Genomic DNA, 27250 nt, shown 5'->3' on the forward strand with positions numbered 1-27250 from the left:
AGCTCACTGCAAGCTCCGCCTCCCAGGTTCACGCCATTCTCCCGCCTCAGCCTCCGAGTAGCTGGGACTACAGGCGCCCGCCACCACGCCCGGCTAGTTTTTTGTATTTTTAGTAGAGACGGGGTTTCACCATGTTAGCCAGGATGGTCTCGATCTCCTGACCTCGTGATCCACCCGCCTCAGCCTCCCAAAGTGCTGGGATTACAGGCTTGAGCCACCGCGCCCGGCTCAATAAAAAGATTTTCAATTACATAAAAGTATATCATATTAAGATTCTGTGGGAAAACTGAACAGAAGAAATACAAATTTAAGAGGGAAAAGGCACAATATAAAATTTCTAACTGTTAAAGAAGAGATGGTCCATGTATATTTAAAATAGATGATACTATCATATCAGAATGATCTTTAGAGTTCCCTAAATAAATCAATGTGTCCTGTAGGTTTTACCTTAAAACATAAATATTTACATTTTAAAAATATGTAATAAAGCATATACTTTTACAAAAAATCATAAGAAATCTGAAAGCAGGCCAGGCGCAGTGGTTCACGCCTGTAATCCCAGATCTTTGGGAGGCCGAGGTGGGCGGATCATGAGGTCAGGAGTTCGAGACCAGTCTGACCAACATGGTCTCTACTAAAAATATAAAAAATTAGCCAGGTGTGGCAGCGTGGTGGTGTCTCCAGTCACTCTGGAGACAGAGGCAGGAGAATTCCTTGAATCCGGGAGGGAGAGGTTGCAATGAGCTGAGATCATACCACTGCCCTCTGGCCTGGGCGACAGAGCAAGCCTCCATCTCAAAAAAAAAAAAAAAAAGAAATCTGAAAGCTCTATATATGTACATTAAGACCAATGCCCTATATAAGTTAGTGATAGAAAACATCTTTTATTTTTTATTTTTTATTTCTGGTAGAGTCTCATTTTGTTGCCCAGGCTGATCTCAAACTTCTGGCTTCAAACGATCATCCTGCTTCATCCTACCAAGGTGCTGGGATTACAGGCAAAAGACACCGTGCCCGCCCACATCTTATTTTCATCTACCCAGTTAACTCCTTTTTTTCTATTTTTTTCTTGTCTATGTAAAGAACACCTAAAAAGCAGCACTTCAGGAAATCCAGATGTTAAAATAAAAGCTAGGAAAACCTGCAGTGGGAAAAACCTTAAGAGTTTTTCAGTATGAATAACTTCATAAAGAAAAACTTAATAGTATTAACAGAAAAACATCAAATTCAATAATTTCCTCAGGCTGGGCACAGTGGTTCACGCCTGTAATCCCAGCACTTTGGGAGGCCAAGGTGGGCAGATCATTTGAGGTCAGGAGTTCAAGATCAGCCTGACCAACATGGTGAAACCCCACTTCTACTAAAATATAAAAATTAGCTGGTTTGGTGGTGTCCGCCTGTAATCCCAGCTACTCAGGAGGCTGAGGCAGGAGAATTGCTTGAATTGCTTGAACCCGGGAGGCAGAAGTTACAGTGAGCCAATACTGCATCACCGCACTCCAACCTGGGCAAGAGAGTGAGACTCAGTCTCAATAGATAGATAAACAAAATAAATTTCCTCAAATTATGACAAAATAGAGATGTTGCAGAGGGGGGAAAAAAAAACCAGAAAGACAGGGGAAAAAAGGAAATGTAAAAGTTCTTCAAATTCTTACAGTGTAAATACAGGAAATACGTGAAGAAGGTGCTATGTTCAGATCAGCAAAAATTCAAGTGTGACTATATATTTTGCAAGATTATAGGCAAATAGAGTCATACACTGCTAGTGGGAATGGCTAATGTTAACACTTATAGATAGGGAATTTGGCAGTATCTAGCAAAATCACATGTGAATTTCACCTCTGAAATAGCAACTTCAATTCTAGGAATCTATCCCACAAATATACTACACAGATATGAAAAAAATATATATGCACAAGGTTTTAGTAAAGTCTTATATGTAACAGCAAAAGACTGGGGGAAAAAGTCTCTATTCATCAGTAGGGACAAATTAAATATCTATAGTATATCCATCCAATGGAGTACTATATAATAAAAAGGATGAAAAAGATCTGTAAATACTTTGCTGTAGAGTGATCTATATAACATACTGTTAAGTAAGAAAATCAAGGTGTCAGCAAACAGTGTGGATAGTTTTTCCAAGAAAAGTAGTATATGCTTACATATATATTAAAAAAAAGCTAGGCCACCTAATTTTTAAAACAAGTCACTTATAGGGAAAACAGAATAAAGCGAATCAAGATAAAATTAGATTTCTCTGAAAATTACCTCTTTTGAGATGTGATGCTGAAACCATACAAAAAATTTATACAATAAAAATTAGAATGAAAATAAAATGCAATTCCTCACTACAAAAAACAAAATTAAAAACAACAACAACAACAACAAACCTAACTCTCTATTCAGTTAGTAGAATACCAAACAGAAATAAACAATTCCAAATGACTTAAAAATATACTAATTTAAATACACATTCCTAGTGGGACACATATACCTGATATATGTGTCATCAAAAACTAGGAAACAAAATAATTTGAAAATCATTTTGTTGGTAATTATGTTGGTATTACTGTTGTGAAACTATTTTATATATCTAATAAGACAAAGCATATAAAAGTGGGTTTTTTTGTTTTATTTTTTGTTTGGAGACTGAGTCCCGCTCTGTCACCCAGGCTGGAGTGCAGTGGCGCAATCTCAGCTCACTGCAACCTCTGCCTCCTGAGCTCAAGCAATTCTCCTTCCTCAGCCTCCCAAGTAGCTGGGACTACAGGCGCCCACTACCACGCCTGGCTAATTTTTTCTATTTTTAGTAGAGACAAGGTTTCAACATGTTGGCCAGGCTAGTCTTGAACTACTGACCTCAAGTGATCTGCCTGCTTTGGTCTCCCAAAGTGCTGGGATTACTTGCATGAGCCACCGTGCCCAGCCCCAAATAAGTCATTAAATTAACATCATTAAGAACAAAGGCAGTAGACCCAAAAGCCTTTAAAAGAAAAAATGATACATTTGATAACATAAAGAAATATATTTTCCCCATGGCAATAGCCATCATAAGCAAAGACAAAAGACTAGTGAAAAACCTGAGTTAAAATTTTAGTAATGGCCAGGCGCGGTGGCTCAGGTCTGTAATCCCAACACTTTCAGAGGCAGAGACAAGACAAGCACTTGAGGCCAGGAGATCACGACCAGTCTAGCCAACATGGTGAAACTCGTTCTCTACTAAAAATACAAAAATTAGCCAGGCATGGTGGCGTGTGCCTGTAATCCCAGCTACCCGTGTGGCTGAGGCATGAGAATTGTCTGAACCCAGGAGACGGAGGTTGTAGTAAGCTGAGACTGCACCACTGCACTCTATCCTGGGCAACAGAGCCAGACTCTGTCTCAAAAAAAAAAAAAAAAAGTACACACACACGTATATATATCAACAACTAGTATCACAGCAAAGGGCCAATTTCTCCAAAATACCTTATTTCATCAAACCTATAAAACTATTACATAATATACCACTATTGTATGTACTGTGCAAAAATTTTTATTTTTTAGAGATGGAGTCTCACTATGTTGCCCAGGTAGTCTCAAACTCCTGACCTAAAGCAATTCTCCCACCTCAATTTCCCAAAGTGCTAGGATTATAGGCGTGCGCCACTACGCCTGGCCAAAAACAGTTTTTTAAAATAATTAAAGCATATCACGCTATCTTATAAGATGCATCTAGATTTCAAAGATGTCAAAATGTGAAAAAAAAAAAAGTGTGTCTTAGACTAAATATAAAAAGAATTCCTACGAATAATATTCTAAAGACCAGATAGAGAAACGGGCAAAGGATATTAACTGACAATTATTTTAGAAAAGAATGAGACTATACATATGAAATGATATTCAACCTCACAAAAAATAAAATGGAAATTAAAACTACACTGAGATACCAGTTTTCACTGGCAAAGATCAAAGGTTGATGACATTATGATAAATGTGTGGGGAAACAGATAACGTTCAGATATTGATGGAACAAGTGTAAATCTGGTATGCCAAAATTAGAAATGGACCTGTCCTGATAAAGCAGTGCAACTTTTAGGAATTCATTCTACAGATACGCTTGTATGTCTGCAAAATAACCCATATAGAAGCCTAATTTACACATTATTTTAGAAAAGAATTAAAAAGTTGACAACACTAAATATTCATCAATAGGTGCAACTGGTTAATGGTATATAACACAATGGAATACTATGCACTCACTGAAAAGAATGAGGTGTTTTTATGAACTCTTACAGATGGTCTCCAAGATATATTAAGTTAAAGGAAGATCATGCACAGTATCTTACCAATTGTGTAACATGGGAGGTAGAAATATTTCTCTTCTTTATAATGCATAAAACATTCCCAAAGTGATAAATAACAAACTGGGAACACCATTTGCTTCTGGCGTGGAGAAAGTGGGTAACTGGGGTTTATAAATTAAAATTAGGTCTTCTTTTGAGGTAACAATTTTTTTGTATATAACGTAAAAGAAAAAAATATTTCAAGCAATACTTGCCTTTTTTCCTTTTGAGGTTTCAGAATCCTCATCTTCATCCACACTGAGCAGATTTGTCCCACTACACAGAAAATAAGGGGGAAAAAACCTTAAGTTGCAATTATAATCCTTATATTACATTCTGAGGTTTTATCCTCTATGTTCACCTAATTCAGGGAATCAGCAAACTTTTTCTGTAAAGGGCCAGACCATAGGCTTTGCAGGTCATAGGGTCTCTGTAGTAGCTACTCATATGTTGTATGAAAATAGCCATAAACAATACATGTAGCTATGTTCCCACAAAAATTACTAATTAGATAGCACGCAAGATTAGCCCATGGATCATAGTTTGCTGAACCCTACAACAGATGAACACATAATTCTCTTTATTTAGCTATGGATTTTGTTCATTCTCACTTATTTTTCCTTTCTGTCTTAGATTGAAAATTAAGGATAGAAAGACAAGAGAAACAAAATAATGGAGAAGAAATGAACTGAAAGGAAAGAAAGTCTTAGCTAATGAAAAGGAAGTAATTCCAGTGTTATTACCATGGTAAAATAGTATACTTCCACCACTCTTGGAAATATCAACTCTTCACTGAGAAATCACTCGCCTGAAATTCTAAAAGATTAAATTATCATGTTATCATGTTAATAGATAACATGAACCTGTTAATAGATACATGTTCAAAAAGCTGATATCCCTGAGACTCATGATGAACCAAAAAGTTCAATTCATAAATGAAATGTACAGAACAGGTAGCACCTTAAAGACAGCTTTTAAAAAATGTGTAACTATAGTAAATCTGCCACCAAAGAAAGTCAAATACAACCTTTTCAAAGACAACTCAGCTAAGGTATTTACTGTAAAGTCCTAGATATTTACACAAAAATGTAAAATGTTTTATTACAATGTTTATATACATCCCAAATTTTTTAAATGATAAAAGTTATCTCATAAACACTTTACAAACATGTTTAAGAGGTGGTATATTTTCTATGCAGCTTAATTTCAGATTTAACTCTAATTTTTCAAAACTATATGCATACTGAATATAACAATGATTGTTTAATATTTTAATCAGAAAAAGTATAAAAGAAATGAAAGAAAGAAAACCATAAAATACTGATTTTAAATGAGAGACTTACCAGTTCAAAGCTCTCCTTCAAATAAAACTTCAAATCAACATCTCATCGGTGAAGGCACATAAAGTGGTAATGATGAACGGAGCTGTTGCCCAGACAGAAGTGAAGCACCTACAATATTTAGCCAATATATTCTGAATGACTTCTTGTATAAAAATTTCTCTAACATATTTATAGTTTTGGTAGAACTTCATGTGTATATTTGTGTATCTCTGAATGTGTTGTTTATTTTGGCCAGCAGAAAACAAGATCAATAAATCAAAAACCTAAAAACAATGTTTTCTTGTTTGTTTTCATTTTTTTGAGACGGAGTCTTACTCTGTTGCCCAGGCTGGAGTGCAATGGCATGATCTGGGTTCACTGCAAACTCTACCTCCCGGGTTCAAGTGATTCTCCCGCCTCAGCCTCCTGAGTAGCTGGGATTACAGGTGTGCGCCACCACACCCAGCTAATTTTTTGTATTTTTAGTAGAGATGAGGTCTCACCATGTTGGCCAGGCTGATCTTGAACTCCTGACCTCAAATGATGCACCTGCCTCGGCCTTCCAAAGTGTTAGGATTACAGGCATGAGCCACTGCGCCCGGCCAAAAAACTGAATGTTGAATTTTAAAAACAAATCTCACAACATACAAAAAGTTCTATTAAAACTATCATTTAAAATTTTTACACAACAGTCATTCCAAGTAGATTAACAAAGTGTAATGAACACTTTGCTTAACTTCTGTCTGGGTAAACACCTGTGTTTATCATTTATAATGGCTCTGCTTTCTCTGGTGAGAATCTGACCTAAGATGGATGTGGTAGGGGTGTGGCCACAACTGGGGGAGAAAGATACTACAGTATTTAAACTTTCATACAAAATGCAAGGGTCTTAATCTGGGTTCACTTACTCATGATAAATGGTGGCTTTTCAAACTGCTGCCTGAACAGAATGCCTTTTTAAAAAACAAAAAACAATTTCCTTATTTTGAAGTCTTCCATTGTACAGTCAATTTTTAATTATAAGGTTACATGTATTACAAGCATATATTTATACATTTCAAAAGATGGAGAAAATAACAGTAAAATAATTTATCAATAAAGAACTGCTTTTTCTTTCCTTAAAGCGACTGTGAAAGAGTTAAATGTTTTCTTAAGAATACCATATTCCTAAAAATATTTCTATGGAATAGAAATTGTTTTTCTAATGAGAAGTTTTATTCTTATAAAACATCTGAGGGAAAAAAAAATCCTTACTCTTTATCTGTATCTCCTTCACTTTCTTCTTCATGATCAAAGCTCCAATTATTTTTAAAACCTCCATCTCTCTTAGACTCTGATCTAGCCAAAGCTGAAATAAAAACAAACTGCAATAAGTATTCATTAATAGAGCTATTCAATATAAAACAAATGTGAGCATTTCCCAAGCTCTTTGATTATTCTAGATTTTGTTTTAATTGGCTTGTCTTTGTCTATTTTTTGTAAACATCTGATTTCCTCCAAAGAGAAAAAGGCATTAAAATCTGTTTTTACTAATTCATAGTCATCCATACATGTGTTTGCTACACAAAGAAGCTCAGAATAGAAAGCTATAATAAAAATGGAGGGCACATGAATATGTATTAATATATAAAATCAGTCCTAAATCTCATCTTTGATCACTGATTCTAGAAATAAGTACCTATAAACAGTTTGCTTGCCTTCTTCACAAGAACTATATGCAGACTGCTAGACTCTCCCTTAAACTCACTGATCCTGCCTTTTAACAGAAGAACAAAACAAGGTTTCCTGCTTTGGCAATGTAGTTAAAACTTGACAACTTGAAAAACTCTAGATCAGAACACTAAATGTGCTCATTATGAATTTAAAAAATTTTATAAGTGCATGGCTGAAACCTCTTGAAGCCATTAACAACTAGAAAGTGGGAACCCGGAGGGCTAAATGAAATTCCAAAGATGGCATTTCTTTCTCGGTACTGTATGACTAAAAACCCGATGTCCTAGAACCCAGGCTTTATTAGGTTAACCTCAAGGCCCCAGCAAAGTCAGACTGAAAAGCAGACAAGCTGAAGGGCAACACTCTGACTGGGTGAACTAGGGAAAACAAAACAAAACAAAAAACTCACTGAAGACGCAGTGGGGTAATTCTGATGTCTTACGCTTGGTTCTGGCTTTTTGAGTTGAACTAAAGACAAAGTATATTCACCTCATGGTCAGTGCTATGGCCTGAATGTTCCCAAATTTATATGGTGAAATCCTAACCCCAAGATACGGATGGTATTAAGAGGTGGGGCCTGTGGGAGCTGATTAGATCACGAGAGCACAGCTCTCATGAATGGGATTGGTGCCCTTATCAAAGAGGCCCAAGGGAGATTGTCTGCCGCTTCCATTCCTTGACGAGACAGCCAGAAGGTACCATTTGTGAAAAAGTGGGACCTTACCAGATACTGAATCTGGACATCTTGATCTAACTTCCCAGCTTCCAGAATTCTGAGAAATGTGAGGTTTAAAAGCTTCTCAGTCTATGAACTTCAATAGAGCAGCCCGAATAAACCAAGACAGTTAGGAAATCCCTAACCATAAGAGACCACAATTAACTAGGGTATGTAGTCAGAATTTTCACAACGTACAAGGCCATGAAAAACCCATAATTAAAATACCCTCCCACGAAAAGATGCTCAGCATCACTAACCATTAGAAAATGGAAATCAAACCCATAATGAGATACTACTTCTCACCCATTAGGACAGCTTTTTTCCCTTTTTTTTTGAGGTAAGGTAGCCCAAGCTGGAGTGCAATGGCGCCATCATAGCTCACTGCAGCCTTGACCTCTTGAGCCCAAGTGATCTTCCTGCCTCAGCCTACGGAGTAGCTGGGATCACAGACACATGCCACCATGCTCAGGCAATTTTTACATTTTTTTGTAGAGGTGAGGTCTTGCCATTTTGCCCAGGTTGGTCTCGAACTCCTGGCCTCAATCCATCCTCCCTGCCTCAGCCACTCAAAGTGCTGGGAATACAGGTGTGAGCCACCCTGCCTGCTTGCTATTATTTACTTTTAAAAATGGAAAGTAACAAGTACTGGCTAGGATGTGGGAGAAATTGGAACTCTTGTGCATTGCTAGTGGGAATGAAAAACAGTTCAGGCACTGTAGAAAAGAATTTGGCAGTTCCTCAAGAAGTTAAACGTAGAATTACCATATGAGCTAGCAATTTCACTTCTAGGTAGACATCTAAAATAACAAAAGCATGTATTCAAACAGACACTTGTATGCCAATGCTCACAGTAGCATTATTCACAGTAAGCTAAATGGTGGAAACAACACAAATTTCTATCAACAGATTAATAAACAAAATATAGTATGTGTGTACATATGTATACACACACACACACATAGACACAATGGAATGTTATTCAGCCTTAAAGGGATACAAATTGGATACAGGATACAAGATGGAAGAACCCTAAAAACAGTTACTAAGTGAAATAAGCCAGATGCAAAAGGACAAATACTGTATGATTCCACATATATGAGGTACCCAGAATAGGCAAATTCATAGAGACAGAAAGTAGAATGAAGGTTACCAGAGGCTAAAGGAAGTAGAGAAATGGAGAATTACTGTTTAATAGGTACACAGTTCTTGTTTATAATGATTTAAAAGACCCAAAAATAAATATTGGTGGTGGCTGCACAACATTATAAATGTACTTAATACCAAGGAACTGTACAAATATACACTTAAAAATTGTTAAACAGTAACTTTTATGTTATATATACCACAATAAAAAACTGCTTTTAAAATGGGGGGGGGGGGGGAACAGCCTGAAAGTAACTAACACAAGCAAACACAAATCCTCTCTAAAAAATATAAAACTTCAATGCAAGCCCGAAAAAAGGTTTCAGAAATATCATGAAAAGGAGGAAATAAGTCTTAATGAGCAAACTACCAGTATACATTAAACTTCTTAACATGTATACTGGGATTGAAAACATAATAGGCCGGGTGCGGTGGCTCACGCCTGTAATCCCAGCACTTTGGGAGGCCGAGGCAGGCAGATCACAAGGTCAGAAGATCGAAACCATCCTGGCTAACATGGCGAAACCCCGTCTCTACTAAAAAAAAATACAAAACATTAGCTGGGCGTGGTGGCGGGCGCCTGTAGTCCCAGCTACTTGGGAGGCTGAGGCAAAAGAATGGCGTGAACCCAGGAGGTGGAGCTTGCAGTGAGCAGAGACCATGCGTCACTGCACTCCAGCCTGGGTGGCAGAGCGAGACTCTGTCCCCCCCAAAAAATAATAATAATAATGATAATAGGCCGGGCGCGGTGGCTCAAGCCTGTAATCCCAGCACTTTGGGAGGCCGAGATGGGTGGATCACGAGGTCAGGAGATCGAGACCATCCTGGCTAACACGGTGAAACCCCATCTCTACTAAAAATACAAAAAAATTAGCCGGGCGTGGTGGCAGGCGCCTGTAGTCCCAGCTACTCAGGAGGCTGAGGCAGGAGAATGGCGTGAACCCAGGAGGTGGAGCTTGCAGTGAGCCGAGATAGTGCCACTGCACTCCAGCCTGGGCGACAGAGCAAGACTCTGCCTCAAAAAAAAAAAACAAAAAACAATAATAATAATGATAATAAATAGTAGATAATAGAAACAAGGTTTCTCCCTGTCAGATAAAGAAGTTACAAATAAACAAGAGAGGAAAGATAGAATGAACCCTGTGGTACTAGGTTACAGTCGGACATATCAGCATGAACTCACATTTATTTAATATATATACAGATGGACAGGTATGTTGTAACATGGGTTAGTATAGAGAGTTAGGGCTGCTTTCTTAGAGGGTCTAGAAGCAGTGACACCCCAGTAGCAACAAACACACTTACAACTAGATCTTGGTTTCTATATACCATTCTCTCTAATAAAAGGAGCCAGGGCTCCTAGAAGAAATGACTGATTCTAGGCCAGAGGCAGAAAAAAATGCCAACATGAAGCTGGTGTAACTTACAGGGTCAGAATGCAAGAAAGTCATTTTTTTTTAAAGATGGGGGAGTATCAAAAGGTTATGGAAGCCAACTTGAAAGAATTCCCAATGGCCAAAGTTGGAACAATTTTAGCAAAAATAAGTAACATTGGCATTGGGTTATAACTCCTAAATAAAATAAACATTCCAAAATCCATACTGATAAAAACAGATGATTGAATAGATAAATAAATGGAAAGAAGGGACACATGTTCCTTATAGAAGAATTCCAAATAATATAAGCATACACTCCCTTCTCCAAAGGTAAAAGCGAATTTTCCTTGAGTACGGGCTCACCTTGGTAACTTACTTCAAAAACACAGACATAAAAGGGGGGGAAAACAAACTGACAATGGAGACTACCTCAGCCAAGTGATCATACTTAACATTCATAGTGATATGTCTTATTCATGGCATGTACGCTTTAATACGGTATGATGAAAATAGCACTTCAGCACTGTGATCTTTTCCCTGAAACTCATAATCCCAGTTTAATCATAAGAAAACATCAGACAAACCCAATCTGAGGGACATTGTATAAAATACCTGTATACAGTACTTTGTACAACTGCCAAGGTTATGAAAAACAAGGAAAGATTAAGAAACTGAAAGAACACAGTATACTAAGGAGACAAGACAAATCAAATCTGAAGTCTTGGATTGGACTCTCGAATACAAAAAAGGCATTAATGGAATTACTGGTGAAATACAAAATAAAGTTTGTAGTTCAGGTAACAGTAATAATACTATCATACAAATGTTAAATTTCATAGTTATGACAAACATACACTGGCCATATTTGGTGGCAACATTAGTGGAGGCTGAGTAAAAGTTACATAGAAATTCTCTAAACTGGCCAGGCGCGGTGGTTCACGTCTGTAATCCCAGCACTTTGGGAGGTGGAGGTGGAGGCGAGGCGGACGGATCACCTGAGGTCGGGAGTTTAGACCAGCCTGACCAACATGGAGAAACCCCATCTCTATTAAAAATACAAAATTAGCTGGGCGTGGCGGTGCATGCCTGTAACCCCAGCTACTCAGGAGGCTGAGGCAAGAGAATCACTTGAACCCAGGAGATGGAGGTTGTAGTGAGCCAAGATCACACCATTGCATTCCAGCCTGGGCAACAAGAGCGAAGGTCCATCTCAAAAAAAAAAAAAAAAAAAAGGAAAGAAATTATCTAAACCATCTTTGAAACTTCTATTAAATGTATTCAAAAATAAAAGGTTTTAAAACACCAAAGGCTGGGTGCAGTGGCTCATGCCTGTACTCTCAGTATTTTGCGAGGCTGAAGCGGGCAGATCATTTTAGCCCAGGAATTTGAGACCAGCCTGGGCAACATGACAAAATCCTGTCTCTACAAAAAAATACAAAAAAACTAGCCTGGCATGGCAGTGCTTGCCTGTAGGACCAGCTACTGAGGAGACTGGGATAGGAGGATTGGACGGAAGATCAATTGAGCCTGGGAGATTGAGGCCGCAGTGAGCCATGATCACACCACTGCAATCCAGCCTGGGTGACACAGCGGGACAGTCTCAAAAATACATAAATAAAAATTTAAAAACACAATGTAAAATGAACCTATGTTTCAAAAGTCAAAAGAGATGTTACAATATTTACGCACTAAAGGAACTAGGGTTCTTTACACAGAGTGTTTTTTTTTTTTTTTTTTTTTGAGATAGAGTTTGACTCTTGTTGCCCAGGCTGGAGTGCATTGGTGCAATCTCAGCTCACTGCAACCTCTGCCTCCCGGGTTCAAGCAATTCTCCTGCCTCAGCCTCCTGAGTAGCTGGGATTACAGGCGCACGCTACCACGCCCGGCTAATTTTGTCTTTTTAGTACAGACGGGGTTTCACCATGCTGGTCAGGCTGGTCTCGAACTCCTGACCTTGTGATTCACCCGCCTCGGCCTCCCACAGCATTGGGATTACAGGTGTGTGCCACTGCGCCTGGCTGTTTACACACAATTCTAGCAAACTCAAACATACCCTAACTGATAATAGATTAGAACCTCTGTAGAAGTAATAATTTCAAGGCAGGAAAATTACTGAGGAATCTCACATAAAGACAGATATAAACTTTAAATAAAATATTAGCAAATCAAACTCAGTGATATATAACACATTACAATTAGGTAGGGTTTATTCTAAAAAGCAAAAGTAAATGTTTGAAAATCATGAATGTAATTTACAATATCCACTCACAACAAACAAAAACTCTTAGCAGGCAGGGCATGGTGGCTCACGCCTGTGATCCCAGCACTTTGGGAGGCTGAGGTGGGTGGATCACTTGAGGTCAGGAGTTTGAGACTAGCCTGGCCAATGTTGCAAAACCCCGTCTCTACTAAAAATACAAAAATTAGCCAGGTGGCGCCTGTAATCCCAGCTACTCGGGAGGCTGAGGCAGGAGAATCGCTTGAACCCAGAAGGCAGAGGTTGAGTGAGCTGAGATCGTGCCACTGCACTTCAGCCTGGGCGACACAGCAAGACTCTGTCTCAAAAAAAATGAAACAAAACAAAAAAATCCTCTTGGTAGGATAGGCGAGATAATCCCAGCACTTTGGGAGGCCAAGGTGCGTGAATCACTTGAGATCAGGAGTTCAAGACCAGCTTGGCCAACATGGCGAAACCCTGTTTCTACTAAAAATACAAAAATGAGATGGTGTGGTGGTGCATGCTTGTAATCCCAGCTAATTGGGAGGCTGAGGCAGAAGAATTGCTTGAACCCGGGAGGTGGAAGTTGCACTGAGCTGAGATCAGGCCACCACTGAATTCTAGCCTGGGTAACAAAGTGTGTGAGACTCTGTCTCAAAACAACAACAACAACAACAACAAACTTGCAAATCGGGAATAGGAAGGCACTTCCGTAATCTGAAATAGGAATAACTCCCCAAACCTTCAGCAAACATCTAACTCTTCCCCAGCAATAAACTATCAACAAGTCTATTGAAGTATATAGTGAAGGCCAAATTTGGCTGGGTCATAGTTTTGTTTTCTTTTCTATTGTTGGTGCAGTAAAGGGAGAAAAATCACTAGGGAACCATTATATTAATAACTGGGGGATTCAGGCATGAATCATCAATGGATGCTGAACTGGTGGGTGAAATCTGGTAAGAAACAAGTTATTCACAAGGTTTCAAAATATCTCCCCACACAATATTTATTAATTTCAAAGAGAAAGAGAGTGGCTGGGTGCAGTGGCTCGCACCTGTAATCCCAGCACTTTGGGAGCCAAGGCAGGTGGATCCAAGGTCAGGAGTCTGAGACCAGCCTGGCCAATATGGTTATACCCCATCTCTACTAAAAATACGAAAAATTAGCCTGGCGTGGTGGCGCACACCTGTAATCCCAGCTACTCGGGAGGCTGAGACAGGAGAATGGCTTGAACCCGGGAGGCAGAGGTTGCAGTGAGCCAAGATTGCACCATTGCACTCCAGCCTGGGCAACAAAGCCAGAGTCCATCTCGAAAAAAAAAAAAAAGATAGTAACTTTCAGCAGAAAAATCTGGCGAACACCAACTTAACTGAGTGATCAATTGATCAATTTCCCCAACAACAAGACAAATTGACATCATGGTCCTCTCTATATGACACACTGAGAAAAAAAATCATTTTTATGGCATTCCTTATATTTTTAAAAACGCATAACCTGACTTGAATCATAAGGAAACATCAGATAAACACAAATTGGGATTAAACTACAAAATAACCATCCTGTTTTCTTAAACAATGTCAAGGTCAAGAAAGACAAAGTCTGAAAAGCTATTTCCATATTAAAGAAGACAAAAGGGACATGACAAATCAATGCAAACATCATTCTGTATCAGATCCTGAACCCAGAATTTTTTCTCTTTTGCCATTAAGGAACATTTTTAGGTCAACTAATGAAAGTGGAAAAATGTTTGTAGATTATAGTATTGTATCAATGTTAATTTTCTGAGTTTTATAACTACACTGTAGTAATTTAAGAGAATGTATATTTCCTAAACAAAAGTACTGGTAAGTTACACAATAAAGTAATTAGGGTTAAATGAGCAGCATGTCTGAAATTTACTTTCAAAGGGTTTAAAAAAAAAAAAAAAACTCTAGTGCTTTCATTTTCATTATCATTTAGTGTTCCACAGTATAATCGCTTATGTATATATCCCCCATTTGTGGAAATTTAGGTTACATTCACCTTTTTACTGTTACGTACGTTGCTACTATGAACATTTTAGTATGTCTCATATTGCTATTAAGAACTTTTTTTTTAAGTTTGTTTCCTTGTGCATGTGTGTTTCTCCAGGGCAGAGGTCACCAGTCTTTTTCTGTAAAGGGCCAGATAGTAAGTATCTTACACTGTGTAGTCTACACAGTCTCTGTCAGTTACTCAACCTTGCCATTTCAATGAGAAGGCCGGGATAATGCAAATAGATATTGCTATGTTGCAATAAAACTTTATTTAAGGGCAGTGACATCTGAATTTCATGTAATTTTCATGTGTCATAAAACATTCTTCTTTTGACTTTTTCCCTCCAGTCATTAAAAATATAAAAGCCATTCTGAGCTCATGAGCCTCTTAAAAACAGAACGCTGGCCAAATTTGGCTGGGTCATAGTTTTCTTTTCCTTTTTTTTTTTTTTAAGATAGAATCTCGCTCTGTCACCCAGACTGGAGTGCAGGGCACAATCTTGGCTCACCGCAACCTCTACATCCTGGGTTCAAGTGACTCTCGTGCCTCGGTCACCCAAGTAGCTGGGATTACAGGCATGTGCCATGATGCCCAGCTGATCTTTGTATTTTTAGTAGTGAGGGGGTTCTCACCATGTTGCCCAGGCTGGTTTTGAACTCCTGGCCTCAAGTGATCTGCCCACTTTGGCCTCCCAAAGTGCTAGGATTACAGACGTGAGCCACCACGCCCGGCCTGGGGCATCGTTTTCTGATACCTGACCTAGTATATCCCTTAGCAATGGAAAGATTTGGTCCTCAGGGATGTGCAATTTCAAGTTCAATAGGTATTGCCAAATTGATCTCCAAAGTGGTTTCAGTAGCCGTTTTTAAGTTTTCCTGTTTCTATGCAGCATCTCCCACTGTAGTGATGTTTTAATTTCTGATAGTCTCATAGGGTTATCAGACAGCTTACACCTATAATCCTAGCATTTTGGGTGGCTAAGGCAAGAGGATTGCTTGAGGCCAGAAGTCGAGACCAGCTTGAGCAGCATAGTAACATTCTGTCTCTACAAAAATAAAAAAATCAGCTGGCTGTGGTGGCACATGCTTGTAGTCCCAGCTACTCAGGAGGCTGAGGCAGGAGGATCCCTTGAGCCCAGGAGTTTGAGACTGCAGTGAGCCATAAGTGCACCACAATTATGAATATAAGAAAAACTCGTAAGAAAAACGTAACTGAGAAATATAAATGCAGCAAAAGAAAATACAGAGAGAATTAAATGTGAAAGTTAGGAAAGCAATTTTATGTGGTTTTGTAGGCTACAGCCCAAGTCGTTCTCAAGAACTATCAAGATTTTTCAAGGCCTTCAGTCACCATGTTACAAGTCTGAGTACCCTGCTGCAGAGGCCATCTAAAGAGGTCTTTAGACTGCAGACATGGAACTTCCCAACCAAACCACACAAAACACCACCAAATTATCCCTGCAGATGCTACAAGAAGAAAAATCACCTAGTTAAGCCTTTCTCAAGTCCCTGATCTTCAAAACCTGTATCGTTTGGTACAGAAGACAAACCAATAGATCACTACTATCTTCAAGATAAAGTCTTAAAATATTATATTTCTGGATGTCATATTAAATTAGACCCCTCTGTGAGCTACCAAAACTAAAATATTCTTTCCCTTAGGACCCCAGCTTCACTAGGCTATCTATTTCTATGTACCTTTCAGCAGGATGCTAGCATAGTCAGTTTAGTTCATTAGTGAGGCAGCAGTTTAGTGCTACAGGTGTTGCCAGAAACTCCTTAGCTTTCTATGGAATGAAAACGTCTAGCAATGATACCTACTCCAAAGTGGTGCAGTTGGTACTACCTTTACACAGAATACACAATCTCTTAAAAATACACGTATCTCAGGCTGAAGCACACAAACTTAGAAGCCAGAAACTAAACTGAGAAATGACTGCATGAGATAAGTAGCTCCAAATGTTCCTTATGCTCTAAAGTGAGAGGATCATCAGAGTGTCAGGGAATTCAGGATTCTGTGAGACCAAAGACACCGGAGGAACACTCCAGCTCTCAAAGTGCAAACACATAATTCAAGAAGATGGACAGTTTCATAAAAAGCTGACATTAACAGAGACTCAAGAAACAAGTGAAGTCTGTAAATGGTGAAAGCAAAGGAGACTGAGGAGCTAATATCCAAACTTGTGAAGGAGAAGCTGATAAACAGCCTCAGATTTATTTGCTATTATGATTTACTAAATCATTCTTTGATATCTCCTGTGGTTAAAAAATGAAAACCAACCTGGGCTGAAAGCAGAAGATCAAATGCCAAAATGTTTGGAATTCCACTTCATTCAAATAGTGACCGCTGGGGTTATGAAGAAAAAGAAGTTATTGGTTTCCACAGAAGTAGAGTCAGCAGGGGTCATGGTAGTTAAGAAGTAGTACCTTCATCTTGTCTCCAGAATTTAGTGCTAGATTCATAAGTAGGAGGTTATGAGGGTACAAAGTTTGTAGATTTTTGAATATACGAAACAACAAGGTTACTAAACAGTTTAAATTCTCCAAGCCTAGGAGAATTTCTAGTTCCTCATTGTTCACTCTTTATCAAAAATGAAAAGTGAATTTACCATCTTTTGGATGCCAGCACTTTGTTATTTTTTTCTCCCATTCTGTTTCAAAGACTGTAATGCAATGAATTTGGGAGGGGAAAAAAACACATCTTCAAAAAGTATAAAATGTGTTTGAAATAGCAAGTCCTCTCTCACCCCACACCCAAACAAAACAAACAAAAACAACCTCCAAAGGCAAGATCAGAACACGGCTGTTGTCATACTACTCCAGGCTAGTTTCAGATGGCTTCAAATTAGCTGTTGTTAAACTAAGACAAGGCAGAGTGTCCAAACATCCCAGTGTGCCTGGTACTATCCCAATTTTAGCACTGAAAGCCCCATATACTCTGAAGATGATAGGTCCTAAGTTTTGCCAATGGATGCAGAAGATTCTGGGAAGCACAAAACCCAAAGGTAGACAAAAAAATTAGGGGCCAAAAGCAACCCTATTTTTAGTGTCAAACGGATATGGCACAGATTATCTATCACTTTAATTTTAGCCATTGTTTTATTACCTGATGATGGCAACCATCATTTGCAGTTCACAATAATGGATTATCCATTGTTGCATCATTCTAAGTAATATGACTTAGGTATGCAATTTAAGTGTACTGTAACTGTGAGCATTAACAGTCTCTGACTTCGTGGATTAACTGGCACTTTGTATCAAGATACTGTTTTATTTTTAATATCGTGAATAGTATGACCATTTCTAAGAGCTTAAGTAATGAAAATGATAGTATGACCCAGGCATCACTAAGAAAAAACAAAAGGAAAGAAAATTTCTAACATTCTTCCTCTTTTGTGCATACTTATGCTTGCCTAGTTTCAGAAATTCCTGAATCCATTCCCAATCAACTAAAAATTAAACTAAGGCCAGGTGCAGTGGCTCACACTTCTAATCCCAGCACTTTGGGAGGCTGAAGTGGATGGATCACTTGAGGTCAGGAGTTTGAGACCAGCCTGGACAACATGGAGAAACCCCAATTCTACAAAAAATAGAAAAATTAGTCAGGCGTGGTCGTGCGTGCCTGTAATCCCAGCTACCAGGGAGGCTGAGGAAGGAGAATTTCTTGAATCTGGAAGAAAGGCGGAGGTTGCAGTGAGCTGAGATGGTGCCACCACACTACAGCCTGGGCAACGGAGCCAAGACTCCATCTCAAAAAAACAAAACAAAACAAAACACTAAACTAATGACTGTTTCTGTTGCTATTTATATCTTTGAAATAAATTACTAATTAAGTTGCCAATTTTGTTTTGTCTTTCTTTAGCTTCCCAAACTGTCCAAAAGTTGGATTTTCGGTTTCTTGAGAATTGTCATTTAAAATACTATATGACTGCTGAAAAATACTATGACTGTTGAAAGAATGGGGAAAAAATACCAGGTAGGTATGGGAGACAAAAGATGGCTGTATAGATTAAGATAGCTGCAAATAATTTGCCATTCTTCCCACTGAAGGGTGGAATCTACTCCCTCTCTCCTTCAATCAGGGCCAGCTCTGTGTTCTTTTGGCCAATACAATATGGAAGAAGTAACACTAAATTTCCGAAGCTGGGCCGCAAGAGATTTGTGGCTTTCCGTTTTTGCCTTCTTAAAAGTGCTGCTTCATCAACAAATAATACTTCTCCATAATAACTTATTATTTTTCCTTCTCTTGTTCGGTTGCCCCTTCCTTTAGGGGGAGGTACAGGAAAAAGACGTAAGAGTAAGAACAGGGAAGCAAACTGATGAGGAAGGGGGAGAAAGAGAGAGGAAGGAAATGCTGAAGAAAGCTGAAGCTATTAAGTCGGTCCCAGGCTACAGTCTGACTTCCCCAATAACTTAAGCTGTGCCACACAACCGTTCTATACCTCAAGTTCCTCAAATATTCAACATACTTTTCTAATAGCAACAGGAATACTCAACTTATGAAAGTCTAGCCATACAAAGTATGTAATTTCATTCTCTTTCCTCTCTCATTACAACACTGGTCAAAATCAGTTACTATCTAGAAAAAGGTAGTCAGTGAAAGAAAAACAATGCAAACTAAAATTCAAATAGAATAGAAGACAAGCAAGGAAAGGAAGCTGTTTTTCTTTTCTCTATCTGCTAATAAAATAAATAATATAAAATTACACGGAGTGCTTATTATATGCCTGGAATTGCTTTAAGTAATATATATTACCTCAATCCTTATGGCAATCTTAAGGTAACTACAAGTATTATTTTTTAACGACAATTATTATCTTTGTTTTACAGCTGAGAAAACACAGAGAGGTTAAGTAATCTATCCAAGATCACATAGCTAACAAGTAGTAGAGCCAGATGTTGAACCTCAGCATTCTGACTTTTGAATTCATATTCTCAATGCATTTCTACTGAAAATCACTTTCTTTTCTCCTTCCTCTCTTTCTCCCCCCTTTCTTCTCTTTCCTCTTCTTTCTTCCTCCCTCCCTCTCTTTTTTCTTTCTTTCTTCTCAGCTCTGTAACCCAGGCTGAAGTACAGTGTCATGAACTGCAGGCCTCAACCTCCTGGGGTCGAGCAACAAGCAATATTCCCACCTCAGCCTCCTAAATTGCTGGGACTTTGGGGGCATGCTGTGACATCCGGCTAATTTTTGTATTTTTTGTAGAGGTGGGGCCTCGCTACGTTGCCTAGGCTGGTCTTGAACTCCTGGGCTCAAGCAATCCTCCTGTCTTGGCCTCCCAAAGTGTTATCTCAGGATAACAGGTATGACCCACTGCACTTTGTCTGAAAATCACTTTCATTTCAAGTGAGGTTCTACTTTACTATTTCAAGTACATGAACTCACATGATAAACAATTTATCACTTTAACTGGGATGAAATCAGGAAATAAACATACTTAAGTAAGGAGTAAATAAGGAATGACACCATGATGTAGTTTCCAAAAGTAATGCAATCAAAAGAAAAAGAGGTGTATTCCCCTAAGTAGGCAGAAACTAAAAACCCTGTTCATATTCCATAGAATGCCAATTGTTTGGGAGAAACTGTGCTCTAGTTCAACAGACAGTGTGAGGTATTTAGGTCTCCAGTAAAACTGGCAAACCGATTGGGTTCTGCACTGAGTTTATGTGTAACATAAAAGACTGGCTAAAGGCAAATGGAAAACACTTTCCATTTGGAGACAGAAATATTTTTGTTGGTATCTGTAGAGAACAACATTGCATGCAACAGTTTAGCATCACTCTTTTCAACCTAGTAGAGAAGGTCCATAAAGGAAGACAGGCTGAAATGAAAAGGAAAGCAAACTAAAGTAGTAATATATGTATATTAGAAAGGAAAGACAGAAAAAAGTTACTTCAGGAATAACAGGAGAAAATATAGAAGGAATTCATTTGGTCAAAAAAAAGGAAAAGAAAACCAGATATGAAAAAGTGCAATACAAAAATGAAGAAATGAGAGAGTAAGTAGACTTGTTAGAGCCCCCAGAGTGAAAAAAAGAGGAGGTAGAATATCAAAAGAAAGTTTATAAGACAAGCTAGCTACCATCAATCACCTTTGTCCTATGTTCCAATCATCTCCTAACTGGGTAATCTTTTACCCCTCTCTGAATGAAGCATTCTCCATGTAGCAGCTAATGACTCTTTTGGGGGGGGGGCAGTAGGGTCTCGCTCTGTTTCCCAGGTGGGAATGCAGGGGTACGATCATGGCTCGCTGCAGCCTCGCCCTCCTGGGTTCAAGAATCCTCCCACACCATTTTTTTATTTTTTTGTACAGACGTGGGCTCACCATGTTGCTCAGGCTGGTCTCAAACTCCCAGGCTCAAGCAATCCTCTCACCTCGGCCTCCCAAAATGCTGGGATTACAGGCATGAGCCACCATGCCCGGCTGTTGACCTTGTTTGAAACAAATGATGTCACCTCTAGTATCATCTTGCATCACTCTCCTGACACCATATTGTCCTCCCTTAAGTTCCCCAAACATGCCATGCTCCGCTATTTTATTCCCTCTGCCTAGAAAGCGCTGCCTCCCCACCTTCTGTTCTCTAATATCCACTTCCAACCACCCTGATTAGATCCAATTCTCATGATTTCAGGTTAAGTGTCCCTTATCCAAAATGCTTGAAACTAGAAGAAATGTTTCAGATTTCAGATTTTTTTTTTTCCCGGATTTTGGAATCTTTGCAAATTATATTATCCCAACTGAGCATCCCAAATCCAAAAATCTGAATTGATTCAATAAGCATTTCTTAGGAGGGTCATGTTGGCATTCAAAAAGTTTCAAATTCTGGAGCATTTCGGATTTCTAAATTTGGGATGTTCAACTTGTATAAACAACCCACCATTGCTGTACTTGTCAGTTGTAATTTTACATTTAAGAGTATTATTATTTTATTATTTTTTACTTTCCACATTAGACTGAACACTATGAAAAAACCATGGTTTCTTCTCTCTCACTGTTATGCCTCTCAGTGCAGCGCCATTGCCTACAACACAGCAGGTGTTCAATAAATATCTGTTGACTGAATAAATGAATACAGGGGAGCAACCTGCCAAAACTGTCTATCATAAGTGGAAAAGGGGTATGAGCAACAGTTAGTGAAGAGAAGTGAAAGAAACAAGTCAAAGAGGGGAGAGGAGAGTAAAAAAATTTAACATGTGACTTAACGAAATACATACAATTTTAGTGTGTTTTTGCATGAATAAAATAAAGAATGCAGCCAGTATGTCTCCTTTTCCCTAGAGAAGCTATAAAAAGAAATGGAATTAGAATCTCAGTAGTTATAAAGATGTAAAACATACTTTAGAGTAAAAATGTCAAACAGGCATCTCAAATTTAATATGACCAGTGTTGTTAATTTCCTTCTCATTCTTCTATCAGTCTACGCCATCTCAGTAAACGGCAGCAACACCAATACCTCAAGCTAAACAAAACCTTTTGATTCCTCTTATTCTGATACTCAGTGTACAATTCATCAAGTCCTGAAGCTCTACATCCAAAGATATCCTGAACCTATCAACTTCTCTTTCCCAATCTCCATTGACATCATGCTAATTGAAGACCTGACCACTTCTATCTTGACTACTACAATATTATGCTAATTTATTGCCTTGCTTTTAATCTTGTCCCTTTTTAATTCATTCCAGAGAGCAGCCAAAGTGATTTTTTAAAAAAGATAAACCATATCATTACACCCCCTTGCCCCAAACTCTTCAATGGCTTCCCGCTACTGAGAAAGATATAAAAATTATTCATGATCCTGCATGAAAGATCTCCTGCCTCTCATACCACTCTCTCCTTTGCTTTCTACATTTCAGCCTTTTTGCTTATCAAATGGTACCATATATTACCTCTGAATCTTTACACGTATCCCCTCTGCCATATTCTGAAGTGTCTCTTAGTTAAGGTGTTTACTTAAGTGTAACCTCCTCAGGGATGCCTTTCCTGACTTCAGTGCTATGTAAAATGGCTTCCCCATCACTGCTGTTTATGTCTTCCAGTGTTCATCACACTGTTTATCATCTGGTTTATTTCATTAACAACAAACATGTTTCAGGTGCAAGACATATGATGATGAAAAGATAAAGTTATTACTTTTTCACAGTTTATTACAGAGATATGCTTTCACAGAACCTAAGATAGAAAACTAAATAAAGGCAGAGTCCTTGACTTTCGTATGCACTACTGTATTCACCGTGGTACACTGCCTGGTACAGTAGGATGCTGTAAATGTGATGAGTGAATGAAAACCTAGTTTAGTTTTTCAAGGAGTCGACTGGAAAGTAAATAAAGTGTAATATGTAGATGTCTTAATATTAAATCCTAGGAGCCTATGTATGGGGAAATATTTTGAACATCTATAAACCTGATAATGTAGAATATATGGCAAATGATGGTGGAATATTTTATTTTTATTATTATTATTATTTGAGACGTAGTTTCACTCGTTGCCCAGGCTGGAGTGCCAATGGTGCGATCTTGGCTCACTGCAACCTCCAGCTCTCGGGTTCAGGCGATTCTCCTGCCTCAGCCTTCTGAGCAGCTGGGATTACTGGCGCGCGCCACCACCCCAGGCTAATTTCTGTTTTTTTAGCAGAGACGGGGTTTCACCATGTTGGCAAGGCTGGTGTCAAACTCCTGACCTCAGGTGATCCGTCCACCTCGGCCTCCCAAAGTGTTGGGATTAGAGGCGTGAGCCACCATGCCTGGCTGAAATATTTTATTATTATTAAAAGTGTAAGACACCAAAAGTATCATGGGAAATTAAGCAGAAAACATAAGTAGTATTTAATACATACAAGTCGTTTATTTGGAAAGATTCAACATAGTATATGAAAATGTGTTATGAGGAACTAAAATTGCTCCTTTCCCTTACGCTTTTTTTTTTTTGGAGACAGAATCTCGCTCTGTTGCCCTGGCTGGAGTGCAGTGACGCGATCACTGAAACCTCTGCCTCCCGTTTTCAAACGATTCTCCTGCCTCAGCCTCCACAGTAGCTGGGACTACAGGCGCACGCCAACCACGCACGGCTAACTTTCGTATTTTCAGTAGAGAGGGGTTTCGCATGTTGGCCAGGCTGGTCACCAATTCCTGGCCTCAAGTGATCCGCCTGCCTCGGCCTCCCAAAGCGCTGTGTGTGATTAAAGGTGTGCGCCACCGCGCTCAGAACCCTTATGCTTATGCTCTAAAGAAGTTACCATTTGCTTGCTTTATGAAAATGCTTAAGACATGGTGAAACTCGAATGTATCACACCTGTACACTCAAAGACCTTTAGATTAGAATAAACTAAAAGCAGTAGTTTGAAACTCACATTAACTCTACATCTGTGGCTTTATTTGTACTTTTTTTAATCCTCCCTATGTTCATCCAATTAGAATTTTAACTCAATCAGGCCTACAGAAGCTGGAAATCTAGGATAGCACAAAAGTATAATCATCTGCATACTGAAGATAATAAGCACAAGTAAGCCATCTTTTGTTTCCAATTTCAAAACAAAAACAACACACATAGCACTACCTGTAACACAAGCTGCACCCTCTCAGCCTCTTGACAGGTACCCATTCTGCAAACTGGAATGGAGGTAATACGAAATGAACCCAGAAAAACTCAGAAGCTTTTCTTACTCTTACTAGGAAATCTCCTGTAAAGTTCTCATCACTTTCAGATAAAGCCTGGGTTGTACGGTAAGATTTTTTTTCACTTCACTATACTCAAGAAAAAAGAATTAAGAAAAATTACCTCTATTATTCACTAGTCTTTCACTAGACTAATATTGAGTACCTATGGTGTTCCAGGTACTGTTCGAGGTGCTGTTAACAAAGCAGTACCAAGGCATTCCCATTCCTCAACACCCTCCTATAGAACCTATTTAGGGGTTTTCTTAATTTTAAATTAAATCATACTTTCTTGATTCAGTAATGTTTCCGAAACATACTAAAAAAGTTATTTTTTGAAGTAAAGCTTATGCCATATTGCAATGAAAATCATCTTTGCAAAAGTATCCAAAAAGTAGTTAATTCTTTTTAACAAAACGAGTCTGTGAGCAGCAGAGACTCATTTTGATAAACATATTTATAAACTCAAACACTAGTGTAAACACTGAACCTATAGTCAAATTAAGTAATATAGACACTTCTTGGTCTACAATTACAATAACATTTAGCTCTATTTTGGGGGTCCTTATATATTCATAGGCCAAAAAATCAATATTGTTCCCCATTACCACCTTCCCCAACAAAAACGTACAGCTTTTCTTGAGACTGGCTTAGTCTACTTACAGCAAACGTTTAACTTTCCCTCACGAGTGAATAAAACACTCAAAGTGTGTCAATGAGCTTTAGTGACGGCCCCAAAATTGATGCTGTAAACCTTACTCTTTTTCCAGAAAATTTTATAGAACGTTTTCATAAAAACACATTCCGAAAGAATATCAGACAGGGCCAGGCCTAATCGGAAGGCTGGCTGCACAAGCCAGCCTGAAACTCTGAGACACAGAGCAGAGGGTGTGCAACACACCTCAATGAAACCGTCTGCCCCTCCCCACTTAGATGGGTCCCCATCGCACCCAGCCTTAGCAATGTGAAACTTTCCATGAACACCAAACACGATGTGACTGCTGGCTGCTCTCACCCTTAGGCCACCACCCCAAATGTTTTCAAATGTCAAAGACTTCAGCGCGCTCTCTCACAGGACGCCCACCAACTCTGGCTCGCGGCTCAATCCACCCGCGCCCCCGGGCCGAACCGGCTCGCAGCCGAGCCCCTCGCCCGGGCGGACTCGAACCAAGCGCGCCCGCAGCACACTCCCTCTCCGTCATCGCTCATCCCTCGTCCTTCACCGCCCCCCAAACCCCCCCGGCGCAGATAACCGAATATCCGGGCTTCTGGGGGCCACGTTTTCCGTACACCCTCTTTTCTCTCCGTCAAGGGCACAAACAGACGTACCTTCCAGAAAAGTAATCTCCCCGGCGCTGCTGCCGCTCTTGCCGGCCGCCATCTTCCTCCTCCCACGCCGCCGCCTCCTTAATCCATGGCCCACACCGCCGCCGTGCTCGCCGGGATGAGGGGCCGCGCCGGAGGAGGGTAGACGCCGCAGGGTTGCGGGCCTCGGGCTCAGCCGTCAGGCGGGCGGCGCTCCCACGTCCAGAGGGGCCTACACAAAAGCAGGCCAGGCGCGCCCGGGCCTGTCCGCGGGCTGGCGGGCGGCGAGGCCCGCGGCCCGAGCTTCTCAGGCCCCTCCGGGGGAACGCGAGCGGCGGCGACGACGACGGCGCTTCCCGGGCCCGGTTCCGCTCGGCCCACGACTCCCCATCCACCGCCCACCTAGGCTGCCCGAGAAACGTCCCCCAGCCGCGGGTTCCCAGGAGAGGAGGAGGAAAGCGAGCACACAAACACGCCTCCCTGCGTCCCAGGCCGTAAAATGGCCGCGCCGGTCTCCGCGACCGTCAGGCGCCTCCAGGCCCCCAACTCGTTCTGCAGCCGCCGCCGCTACGGCCGTCCGCCCACCCCGCCCAGGCGTGAATGCATCAGCGGAGGCCTTTGCGACTGTCCATGTGGACAGGGGTGGGTCTCCTCTGCCACCGCCACTGCCACCGCCTCCGCCTCGCGTCGGTCGCCACAGCAGCTCCAGCCGCCGCCGCTGCCGCTCCTCCCCCACGGGCGCTGGAGCTGCCGCCCGGCTCCCGCCCCCGCCCCGACGCCGCCGCCCCCAGCGCGGCTCCCCCTCAGCGACCCGGACTCGGCTCGCCCGCAGAGCTGGCTGCCGCGCCGAGCCGTGACTTGTGGGCGCCCGCCGCCCGGGCTCTCGGCAGGGCCGGCCTTTGGCGGCGCGGTTCGGCCTGGACGCGGTACAGCCCAAATCCCCACAGCTCGGGGCCCCGTGGCAGACCTGGCGGGTGCGCCTCGGCGCCGGGCGGGCGATGGTTTGTTCCTCTGGCACCACAGATGCCGAAGAAATGGGAACATGTCATTTCTTGAGGAGGCCTTAGAATTTAAACTGCAGCCACCTGAAGAGAAAAGGTAGTGAGGTAGCGGAGTCACATGTTTGGTGAACGGTTCGTGGTCTACATTTATTTTTCAAGAAGTTTTCAGAATAACTTAGGGAAGACCGTACCAGTCAGCTTTAAATGGCAGTGTTTTCTGTGTGTGTTTTAAAGAAGTCGCTTGTCATTTACGTGCCTGAGACTTAAAAAAAACCATACCCTACCTTACCAGTGAGGCTTTTTTTTTTTTTTTTAACTTCGTGTCCTTTAAAAATTTTTTCATATTAAAAAACTACATTCTCATTCAAGGAAATATGGAAAGCACAGAAAACGATGATACTGTCACGACTGAAAACTCCTTTACGTGTGTGTTCCTCTGATAGCATTTTTCTTGTCTTTCAGTATCG

The 27250-nt window shown here is 40.3% G+C and overlaps 2 protein-coding genes across 8 annotated transcripts in view; one reads left to right on the forward strand and one right to left on the reverse strand.

The window, feature by feature from the left end:
• SENP6 (SUMO specific peptidase 6) overlaps positions 1–26183 on the reverse strand; it is a 112362-nt gene extending 86179 nt beyond the window's left edge. For 4 of the 6 annotated variants that reach the window (XM_008006386.3, XM_038002157.2, XM_073022650.1 and 1 more), the window contains exons 1-3: positions 25807–26183; positions 6899–6992; positions 4538–4598 (exon numbers count right to left, since the gene is read on the reverse strand). In XM_008006386.3, coding sequence (XP_008004577.2) covers positions 4538–4598; positions 6899–6992; positions 25807–25858 — 207 coding nt within the window. In that variant the 5' untranslated portion in view covers positions 25859–26183. Of the gene's footprint in view, positions 1–4537; positions 4599–5665; positions 5774–6552; positions 6598–6898; positions 6995–25806 lie in introns of those variants that run through there. The other 2 variants (XM_038002161.2, XM_073022651.1) reach the window with 2 other exon arrangements.
• Positions 26184–26771: 588 nt separating this feature from the next.
• Positions 26772–27250, forward strand: part of FILIP1 (filamin A interacting protein 1) — a 311881-nt gene continuing 311402 nt past the window's right edge. For both annotated transcript variants that reach the window (XM_008006401.3, XM_008006395.3), the window contains exon 1: positions 26772–26880. The gene's annotated coding sequence lies outside the window, so the exon portion shown is untranslated. The remainder of the gene's footprint in view (positions 26881–27250) is intronic.

Source organism: Chlorocebus sabaeus, chromosome 13, assembly GCF_047675955.1.
Source record: "Chlorocebus sabaeus isolate Y175 chromosome 13, mChlSab1.0.hap1, whole genome shotgun sequence".
Taxonomy (NCBI): Eukaryota; Metazoa; Chordata; class Mammalia; order Primates; family Cercopithecidae; genus Chlorocebus; species Chlorocebus sabaeus.